The sequence below is a fragment of the Theropithecus gelada genome, chromosome 19 (assembly GCF_003255815.1).
Source record: "Theropithecus gelada isolate Dixy chromosome 19, Tgel_1.0, whole genome shotgun sequence".
Taxonomy (NCBI): Eukaryota; Metazoa; Chordata; class Mammalia; order Primates; family Cercopithecidae; genus Theropithecus; species Theropithecus gelada.
Genome location: NC_037687.1, coordinates 47595044 through 47606363, shown reverse-complemented (window position 1 = coordinate 47606363; position 11320 = coordinate 47595044). Strand labels below are relative to the sequence as shown.

The window sequence follows — 11320 nt, the reverse complement described above, 5'->3', positions numbered from 1 at the left end:
AGCCAAGCTGCGAATCTGGCTAGGACCTCTATATTTTAGCCAAGAACACCTCAAAATGTACAGTCCTACCAAAAGAACTAATACAAATCTAGAAGCACAAGTCTAAAGAAAAAAAAAAACCAATGCTCATTGTTGAAAACCAATTGCGGGGTGAGTGGGGTGATAAGGCTAGCCCAGAGCGGATTTAGGCGACATGGGGAGATGCCAAAGTGAATACAAGGTGACTTCTAAACCTAGACGTCTGGAAGGGGCCGTAAGAGCCAGACAACTGGGCCCGAACCCCGCCTGAGAGCCGGGATTTGCAAGGGGCTAAGCCGGCTAGGAAGCCTCCCTCTCTCAGGTCCAGCCTCAGCGGCCCGGGATGCCCGGGGGCGGGGCCTGAGCCTCGCCCCGCCCCCGCTGCCCGCCATTCGGGTCACCTGACCCACTGGCGGCTCACGTGATCCATCCCCAGCGCCGCCATTTTGGAGCTCCGGATGAGGAGGGGGAAAGCGGGGGAAAAGAGGGAAAAGAGCCGGGAGAGAGGTGGGCAAGGACGAGGGCGAGGGCACGGCCGGGTCCTGGCTGGCCAAACGAGGCTCGCGGAAGCAGCAGCCGCCGCCTGACCGCAGGTACCGGGCCCCGGGGCCGCCCCTCCGCCCGCTGTTAGCGCCGCCGCCGGCCATGTGCATCCTCCCCTCAGGCCTCTGCCGGCGCTCGCTTCCTCCTCAGCCGGCCGAGCCCCTCCCGGTGCTAGCCACAAGCCCCAAGTTCCGTGTCCCGGTTCTGTCTTCTGTGCAGCAAGGCCTGCGGAGACTCCGGGCTTGCCCGGCAGCTGGGGGTGGGGGGAACCCGCTGCTCCCCGCATACTGTCACCAGCCCGGCCCGCCTGCAGGCCCGCCCGCAGGTGTTGCTTCCTTATGCGGACGTGAGATCGTTTAGGCCAGCCGGGATGGACCCAGCAGCGATGTTCTCACAGCATCTTTTGATTAATTTTCTAAGCCCCCTCATTCCCCACCCATCACCTCAGTCCTTTAGCCAGTGCGTGATGTAGAAAAAGCTAGTACGGAAACGCAGTCCTGGTCTTCTGCATTTATTACCGTCCTCTGGAGATAGAATGATATCTCCAGAGATCACGGAGACCATCAGGGAAAGTTCCCACCTCTTAAGACCTGGGGGCATCGGAATGAATGGTTTGTGTAGAAGGCCGGGATGATTAATAAGGTGGAGGCCACTTTCCCAACCCCAAGGCGGTCTTTTTAAGTTTCTGCAGTGGGCTGTAATTTGCTATCAGTCTGCATCGCTCTTCTCAGGCAATTACTGGATTTATCACCTCTTCGAGTTTGCACTTCCTCCAGTACTCTGCTCTCACTCAGAGTATGGGTTGCGTTATTGATTAAAAGAAAGCCTGGCCCTTCATTCTTTTACCTCACTAACTCGTTGAAAATTAACTTCAGGGGAGCCCTAAAGATGTTTTTTCTGCCCTGGCAGTGAGCTATTTTACTTAACCGTAATCGATAAGGTAGTTGCATTGTAGGTGAAACGAATAAGCATTTTTTTATCTTTTAGATTTATTCTAGCCAGTATAAGAAACAGTGGCAAAGAAATGTAGGACCAGAGTAGGAAACTGCATTAGAAGATATATAGGTCACACCACTGTGTCATATCTTTTTACGCTGTTTTTCTGCCTATTGTGCTTGCAAAATTTGCAGAATCACTCGTTAGATTGTGTTTTTAGTTTAGATTAAAATAGCAATGTGCAATTTATTGTTCCATTCTCATTAGAAAATGTTGTCAGTAAAAGCAATCGTGTAGAGTCCAGTACGTAAATTCTGAGGTAAAACAAAATACACAGTTATTGGGAGAAGTTTCCAGAGCTATTTTTTCCTAACTTTTGCAAAACCCTCAAGTCGGCTTGTTAGATAAATTATTTAAATTTGCATTATGTAATGGGGTTGCATGAACATTCCTCTGAATTTCTTTTTACATGGAATATTGAGACATTTTTCACTGCCAAAAAAATCGTTACTTTGTTTCACCAAGAAAGAGAAATGTTTTGATACTATATACTTTCGTTCTTGGCCACAGCTGGATTTTGAAGATTGATCCAAGGGACTGTGTTAATTTCAGGAATTGATTTGAAAGACACTGGCTCTGCCACTTAACAGCCATGTAACCTTGGGTAAGTCACTTAAACCACACTGAGTGTTTCCTTATTTATAAGATTGTATAACCCACCTAGCCTGTCCCAAAGAGTTATGAGGATCAGATACCACTAACATGTTTGATAGAGCCTAGCTGTAAGGAGCTGTTACTCTTTTCAGTATTGATATTTTGTACATGTTTATTCTCATTGAGAATTAAGAGGAAAATTGGTGTATTAGAGAAAGCATGGCTTTAGAATGAGATCGGCCTGGATTCCTGTTCTTAAACCAGTCACCACTTTGTGTCTGTGAGTCTCAGGTTCCTCATCTGAAAAAAAAAAAAAAAAAAAACACAAAATTTGAGTATTACACAAAATCTACAGAGGCATTACTCCCTAGACTTGCACCTCATGGGCGAGGATTTCCTCAGTCATTTTTGTAGTCTCCAGCACTCTGGTTGGCACATTATAGGTGCTCAATAAATGATAGTAAATCTGAATATTGGTTAATGTTAGTTAGACCTTATGTCTTCATTGCAGCTGCCAAATTAGAATATTCTCTCAGGCTATGTGCCAACTAAGAAACTCTAGACTATGAAACTCCGTAGACTTGTGATATTTATACTCATTTTTTTCTTAGTGGTAATTAATAATTACCTTGGACTCAGAAGATTTTAAATCAGATAAATTATAGCCAATATAGTGAGTTAAATCTATAAATAATGTGTAAGCAGTTTCCAGGTAACTTTATAGACAGTTTATAATTCAGGGACCTGAAAGTTCATCTAGCTTCACCCTCTTGTTTTACATCTGAGCAATCTAAAACTCACAGAGACAGTGACTTGCCTAAGGTCACACAGCTAATTGAGGGCACTTTAGGGGAGGGACCCTTGAGCTTATGTCCCCTGCCTTCTTTTGGCTGGAGCAAAATAAATGTGTCATATTTTAGAATTACAATAATCTGGAAGAATGGGGAATTTATTGGCCATTACTTCTATAGCACAATTTTTTTTTTTTTTTTCATTTTGGAAAAAAATTCTTGTTCTGAAAGAGAAGGTTCTTTTGTATTGTATTGTACTGTTCTTCATATATACACAGAAAATTATAGCCTTTTCTCCAGGCCCAGATAGATTGTTCACCTTGATTTTACTCATGATAACCATACTACTGTAACTATAAGGAACTAATTAGATACACAAATCACCAAATAGCAAATTATAAGGAAATGAAGACAACGGAAATAATTTGGATCCTAACTTTTTGTGAGAAAGATATTAATTAGAAGCGTTTGCCTGTGGAATACTGTTGTCAAGGAAAGATTTGAGAGAGTTGGTGGAAAGGGTTATAGAACTTTTCTGGTTTGGGATAAAACTTTTGTTTATTACTTATTTATTTGTAACAATTTAATATATTTAATGTTGTTATGTCTAAACATTCCAAACAAGAAATCTCCTGTTTTGCTAATGCCTGTCGTCGTCTTTCCTCCTAGTGAACTTTCATATTCAGCCAAATCGATCTTTTCACTCACCCCCAGATAGCATGCTTATTCTCACTTCTAAAAATATAGTCACGTCATGGCTGCTTTTCTGGTCACTGCTACCCTTGTGTCAACTTGTATCAGCAGTATTCCAAGGAAGCAAATGGCACGTTGAAATGAGGATAATTCAAGGAAGGTATATTTACAAAGATATTAGTAATAAAGGTGTTGGACTTCAATAAGCGAACCACAGCATAATGCAGTTATCTGGAGCTAGCAGCATTAGGAGAGGGAGAGGTATCAGAATCAGAAGAAGGGTCTTGGAGAGCAGCCTACCTGGAAAGAAATAGCCTTCTATTGAGGAACATGGCCAATCCAAGGTGACTTAGAGATAGAGAACCGGGACAATGAATATTCTGATCTCACTCTGCTACCTCCCTCTGATCTGTCATGGTTCTTCATTGTCTGACCTCAACCAGAAAGCAGAGGGCAGGGGAGCCTAGTGATGTAATCCCTCTGACACAGAGCAGAATGGAAAGGAGGATACAGTGAGCCTGGAGGGCAAATGGATGATGTCTGGCATGCTACCCATCCTTTGGGAACCAGTGGACATTTTAACCTCTCCATGAAGCTTTTGCTTACCTTGCTAGCCCAAAGGAGCTCTTCAGTCTCTTTCGGGATTTAGTCATTGACTGTTGCCTTTTATTTTACCTTGTGTACTATTGCATTGTTTAAACGCCGTTACTTTTTAACTTCCAAATGTTTGCCTTATCCATTCAACTCAGTTTTAAACTACAAGTATTAAGAATATAAAATTTTTCCTGATACTTTGCCTTGCGCCTTGCATGTAACAATTTGCTTGTTACATGCACACACATATTTGTATTTCTGCATTAGTGGTCTAAGTAAAATTTCTGGGATTCTAAGTAATCAAGAAATTTGAAGAGTTGGCCATAAGGTAACTTGCCCTCTGTGTATACTTTATTATGAGCTGTTTAGCCTTTTTATTATGAAAAATGTTAAACATTTATATAAGTAGAAAGAACAGTGAATTCCTAGGTACTCATCATTCAACTTTAATTACAGAATTAGTCATTCTTACTTTATTCTCATCCTCTCCACCCTACCACTGCACTATCACCAAGGTAATTGTTTTACATGGATCTCTTGGAGGCCAAGGAAAGTATGCAGATTGTCATAGTTTATGTTGTCATCACTATTGAGCCACTGACATTGTGTGTACTCCTTATTTCATCTCTTTTGTTCAGATTTACTTCACTTGACACACAATCTCATATATATGTGTATGTGTGTCACACACGCACATACATATCATACATATATGTATTTCTGCATTAGTGGTCTAAGTAAAATTTTTGTGAAAATTGGAAGAGTTGAACTTACAGTAGCTTCCCCTCTGTGTATACTTTATTATGAGCTGTTTAACCTTTTTTTTTTTTTTTTTAAACAGAGACTCGTTTTTATGAGATTAACCTGTGCATTGGTTTTGCATGTGGACCTAAACTGGTTTTTCAGGTGTTTCCTGACGTATTTTATGTTGTCATATCTGTTTTATAGCTGCCATTACTGTACTTATCCCCAAATGTATGCAGCCTTTAAAATGAGATACTTACATAAATGTTCAGGGAAAATTGGAGCATCTGCTGCAAATTTCCATTAGCTCTTAATGCCTGAGCAGACACAACTTTAAAAATCTGAATGTTTTGTCAGATTCTTTTGTATTAGTCTTTTTCTTGAGTTAAGATGAACTCCTCCTTTTCTTCATTTCACTTTCTTTTTAAGGTACACACTGAAATATCCACAGGGAGCAATTTGCACTGGTCTGTGTCACTTCTCTTATATCATTAAGTAGAAGAGAGATAACATGAGTCACCTTCGTAACCCTATGGGTGTGCAAAGTCTCTTGAACAAACATTCACTTGTTAACCTCCAGATGATCAGTCAGCCGACGTGGGTGTTACATTTCATGGGGAAGGAGACCTTAGATCTACAGTAGAGAGCCGTATCATGTTCAGAAAATTGAATGTTTGGGGATTCCTATTATTAAACTTATTATTTAACCAATTTGCATTTAACCATTGAACTGACAGAAATAAGGCCTTAAGTTAATCACCTTAAAGGGAAATCAGTAGTCACATGAAGAGCCCCAGCTCCCCTTGGCCTAAAAATGTGGAATTGTAAGACAATAAAGCAACTTAGGAAGTCACAAAAGGGTTTTTCTAAGGAAACAAATTGTTCCCCCATTGGTCTCCTCTTTAATGACTTACAGCTGAGCGAAGAGATCTAAAAAGACTTTTGTTCCTTCTACCTGAGAAAGATGAAACAGAACTAGTATTTTGAGAGATTGTTTAAGGGAGAGTGGCTGAAGGACCACAGGCCTTTGGGAGCCAGGGTAGCTGTCATTGTTGGAATGGCCATGGAATGCATCTTCTGCTGTGAGGGCAGCAAGAGACAGCTAGTAGCAAAGAGAAAAAAGCTGATGCCATAGGGCAGAGTATTGTTAGGAAGAAGGGAAGAAGTAGTACTGAAGAAGCCAAGAGTAAAGTGTTTGCATTTTTGCCTGATGTGGACGTAGATCTAGAAAGCTGGCTTGCCAGAAGGAGTAGAAAATGAAGAAAAGCCATAGCTGCTGCCCAGAGTTGTGGGCGACCTGGCACTGAAGCTGGTCAGCACTGTGTGTGTGTGTGGGGGGGGGGGGGGGGGGGAGGAAGGGCGGGGCCTGGCAGGACATTAGGTATCATCTTGGCAGGGCCTGAAGGGCCCTTATATGTTGATTCAGCCATGCGGGGAAGAACAGCCATGATTCACCACCTAAAATAAGAATTCAGAGCCTGGGACTGAAGTTTAAGAATAGTGTGGTCTCTGGTCTATAGCTAGTGCCACTAAAAATTTTTGTTGGCATTTATTGAATGTTGTGAGTAAGATTCCAGAATGCACCTAAAATGTGGAAAAACAAAACTTGTTGCTGGAAAAAAGCCTAAACTTAAAAATGTGATCCAAGTCAACAAATTAATCTCACTTTAAGCCAAAGGAAATGTTTGTAATGAAAGTACTGCCAGGAAATATAAAGAGTATTCTAGACTTAGGCAGGAAGATTTATGGTTTTTTTATGTTTAGTGACTTCCTCAGCCATAATGCATTATTAGAACGAACAAATAACCCCTTCTAAGGAAACTCTGTTCATATCTGGACCTGAAACACAACTGGGATATCAATTTTTTCCTTCTCTGATGTCCCTTACCCTTTCAGGAAAAAAAAAAAAAAAAAACAGAAAACAAAAAAAAACCTCATATATGTGGATATGAGTAATAGTTGGCCACTAATATGACCTCTAGAAAAAAACCACAGGATAGTTTGTGGTTTATCTTCAGGAAGATGAAGGAAGTAAAAGTAGGAACTAGATCACTGCTTTTATTTAATTTCATTTATATAGTACTTTCCCAAATTCACTATGCCCTGTACAAACTACATGACTGTAGTTTCACAATTCCAAAGATTTAGGGAGAAAATAAACAAATCTGTGATTTTAGTAATAAAACTGCGGCTGTATTTAGTATAAGAAATAGTCTCTCAAGAATTGTATCAGTCATTGACTTTACAGAGTGATATTTCACAGTAACTGGAGGGGTTTCACATGCCTTGAGAATGGCTATGCTCCTTTAATCAAGGAATAGGAGTCTTTTTTTTTTCTTTCTTTCTTTCTTGGCATTGTGCAAAAGGGAGCGAGTACTTTTAGTCCTGCTGGATGCTGAAGGCAAAGAAAGTGAAGAAAAATGGAGAAAAATATCATCATTTCCAAAGAAATAAGTGATAGAGGGGAGTATCTTTATTATTAGTCTTGATAGAAGATTGCATTCTAAAGAGAAATTCTAACCAATTTAAATCTATACTGGGGATCGCCAGGTGTGTGGACGTGGAGCTTCCAGCGTGGAAAATACTTAGGTTAGATTTGACACTAAAATTCGCTTATATTTCCTAAATTACATGCCTGTAATTATCCTGTAACCTGGAATTTTTGTTTTACATTATCCTTTTTAGATATGGAAGAAAGTAGCAGTGTTGCCATGTTGGTGCCAGATATTGGGGAACAGGAAGCTGTATTGACTGCTGAAAGTATCATCAGTCCTTCATTGGAAATTGATGAACAAAGAAAAACTAAACCAGATCCATTAATCCATGTTATCCAGAAGTTAAGCAAGATAGTGGAAAATGAGAAATCACAAAAATGTCTTTTAATTGGGAAGAAACGCCCACGTTCAAGTGCTGCAACGCACTCTCTTGAAACACAAGAACTTTGTGAGATTCCGGCTAAAGTAACCCAGTCACCTGCTGCTGATACTAGAAGAGCTGAGATGTCACAAACAAATTTTACCCCTGACACTCTTGCCCAGAATGAGGGGAAGGCTATGTCTTATCAGTGTAGCCTTTGTAAGTTTCTATCATCATCTTTTTCCGTGTTAAAAGATCATATTAAGCAGCATGGTCAGCAGAATGAAGTGATATTAATGTGCTCAGAGTGCCATATTACATCTAGAAGCCAGGAGGAACTTGAAGCTCATGTGGTGAATGACCATGACAATGATGCCAATAGCCACACCCCATCCAAAGCCCAACAGTGCGTAAGCCCCTCCAACTCTTTATGTCGGAAAACCACAGAAAGAAATGAAACCATTCCAGACATCCCAGTAAGTGTGGACAATCTACAGACTCATACTGTCCAAACTGCATCTGTGGCAGAAATGGGTAAGAGGAAATGGTATGCATATGAACAGTACGGCATGTATCGATGCTTGTTTTGTAGTTATACTTGTGGCCAGCAGAGAATGTTGAAAACACATGCTTGGAAACATGCTGGGGAGGTTGATTGCTCTTATCCAATCTTTGAAAATGAAAATGAGCCCCTAGGCCTGCTGGATTCTTCAGCAGCCACTGCGCCTGGTGGGGTCGATGCAGTGGTCATTGCTATTGGAGACAGTGAACTGAGTATCCACAATGGGCCATCAGTGCAAGTGCAGATTTGCAGCTCAGAGCAATTATCATCTTCATCTCCTTTAGAACAGAGTGCAGAAAGAGGAATACACCTAAGTCAGTCAGTTACCCTGGACCCCAATGAGGAAGAAATGCTGGAAGTGATTTCTGATGCAGAGGAGAATCTGATTGCTGATAGCCTACTTACATCAGCACAGAAAATCATCAGCAGCAGCCCCAATAAAAAAGGGCATGTTAACGTGATAGTAGAGCGATTGCCAAGTGCTGAAGAAACCCTTTCACAGAAGCGCTTCCTCATGAACACTGAAATGGAGGAAGGGAAGGACCTGAGCCCGACAGAAGCCCAGATTAGGTGCGAAGGAACGGATGATGTTTACCGTGCTGATAAATGTACTGTTGATATTGGGGGATTGATCATAGGCTGGAGCACTTCAGAGGAGAAAGATGAGTTAATAAATAAAGGACTGGCCACTGATGAGAATGCCCCACCAGGCCGGAGAAGGACAAATTCTGAGTCTCTTCGATTACACTCATTAGCTGCAGAAGCCCTTGTCACAATGCCTATAAGAGCTGCAGAGTTGACAAGAGCCAACCTGGGGCACTATGGAGATATAAACCTTTTAGATCCAGATACTAGTCAAAGGCAAGTAGATAGTACATTGGCAGCATACTCAAAAATGATGTCGCCACTTAAAAACTCTTCAGATGGATTAACTAGTCTTAACCAAAGCAACTCCACCTTGGTAGCACTCCCAGAGGGTAGGCAGGAATTGTCAGATGGGCAAGTTAAGACAGGCATCAGCATGTCCTTACTCACCGTCATTGAAAAATTGAGAGAGAGGACAGATCAAAACGCTTCAGACGACGACATTTTGAAAGAGTTGCAGGACAACGCCCAGTGCCAACCCAACAGTGATACAAGTTTGTCCGGAAACAACGTGGTGGAATACATCCCGAATGCTGAACGACCCTACCGTTGCCGCCTGTGTCATTACACAAGTGGCAACAAGGGCTACATCAAGCAGCACTTACGAGTCCATCGACAGAGACAGCCTTATCAGTGTCCTATCTGTGAGCACATAGCAGACAACAGCAAAGATTTGGAGAGCCACATGATCCACCACTGTAAGACAAGAATATACCAGTGTAAGCAGTGTGAAGAATCCTTCCATTATAAGGTAAGCATTGGTTCAGGAAGTCTTTCAGAGGACCTTAGCATCTTAGAGTGAGAAGGGAACTTTGTAGATCTAGTCCAACCACCTCATTTTATAGATAAGGAAACTGAGTCCCAGAAAAGTTGAATAATTTGCCCAAGGGGATCCCAACTTATCAGTATTAAAGTTGGGACTGAAATCTAGGTCTTCAGAATTTCTGCTGTAGAATCCTTTGCCCTGCCTGCTGCCTCCTTAACAGCCTCTGTGTTTTGAGTGTGTATAGTTTATTTAAAGTGTTGATTTTCTGTTGCAAGAGAATTATAGGGAGTGTGTAGTAGATTGACATCATACATACGTTTGACTTAAATTTAACCGTACATCATCACGACAAAAAAATACATATTTTTCATCTTATATCGCCCCAAAATAACAGGCATTCAGTTCAGCTTCTGCAAACCAACAGTGATGTGTATCATTGCAGAAGGAAAAATGGGCTATAGTGGACCTATTGAAAGGCACTGTCATGGAAATAGAATCGTGTGTCATGTTTTATGAGCAGGGTAAAGAACTTTCAAAGTTATTTTGACTGTCTGATTTTTATCTTAAGTGCTGACCTTGTCAAAACCAACATCCTGTATGAAGTGCTATTTTGTAAAGGAAACTCATTGAATCATTGGTTTAGAACTTTTCTTCTTCAGTGGGCCAGGTGACTCCTTGAAAATGTATTACAAGTGTTATCCTAAGGGCTAATTAGAAGGTAGACTTTTTCCCTCAGATTACCGAGAGCTGGGGTCTAGCTGTAATAAAAAGGTAACAGGAGGGAGGCCGAGGCGGGCGGAGCACAAGGTCAGGAGATCGAGACCATCCTTGCTAACACTGTGAAACTCCGTCTCTGCTAAAAATACAAAACCTTAGCCAGGCATGGTGGTGGGCACCTGTAGTCCCAGCTCCTCGGGAGGCTGAGGCAAGAGAGTGGCGTGAGCCCGGGAGATGGAGCTTGCAGTGAGCTGAGATCGTGCCACTGCACTCCAGCCTGGGCAACAGAGCAAAACTCCGTCTCTAAACAACCAGACAAACAAACAAAAAGGTAACAGGAATAAAAAAGCCCTTGAGTCTGAGGTTCACTGCTTCTCAGATTACACTCATGAAATTCCAAGTAGGACATCCACATAGGCTGCAAAGACAAGTTCCACAAGTCTCCAGGAGTTTCTTTTGCTGCTGAGCTCTTCATTCGTGGGAATGGAAGTAGAGGAGACAGGATGTCCTTGGAGGAGCACTTCCAGTTAGGTCCCTTACACATTTAGATATTTAAATGAAAAATTAGGAGTCTGGTGATTACAGATTGGATTTATTTTTGTGAAGTTGCATTATTCTGAACACTGCTGGTTCCTCTGGGCCTACCAGTGTTTCAGTAAATACGGACACGCCCTGCGTAATCACTTAAGAAGGCGGTGACTTCCTTTCAGAGAATATGAAGAGGAACTGTCCATTGCATGATGTTATGATTTGCTAATGTACCTCTTTCTATAAATTGTCAAATGTGTCAAATGATCTTTT

The 11320-nt window shown here is 41.6% G+C and overlaps 1 protein-coding gene across 2 annotated transcripts in view; it reads left to right on the top strand.

The window, feature by feature from the left end:
* Positions 1 to 427: 427 nt before the first annotated feature.
* ZNF507 (zinc finger protein 507) overlaps positions 428 to 11320 on the top strand; it is a 40716-nt gene continuing 29823 nt past the window's right edge. The window contains exons 1-3 of one of the 2 annotated variants that reach the window (XM_025369007.1): positions 438 to 611; positions 2068 to 2161; positions 7659 to 9787. In XM_025369007.1, the coding sequence (XP_025224792.1) occupies positions 7661 to 9787 (2127 nt within the window). In that variant the 5' untranslated portion in view covers positions 438 to 611; positions 2068 to 2161; positions 7659 to 7660. Of the gene's footprint in view, positions 612 to 2067; positions 2162 to 7658; positions 9788 to 11320 lie in introns of both variants that reach the window. The other variant, XM_025369008.1, reaches the window with a different exon arrangement.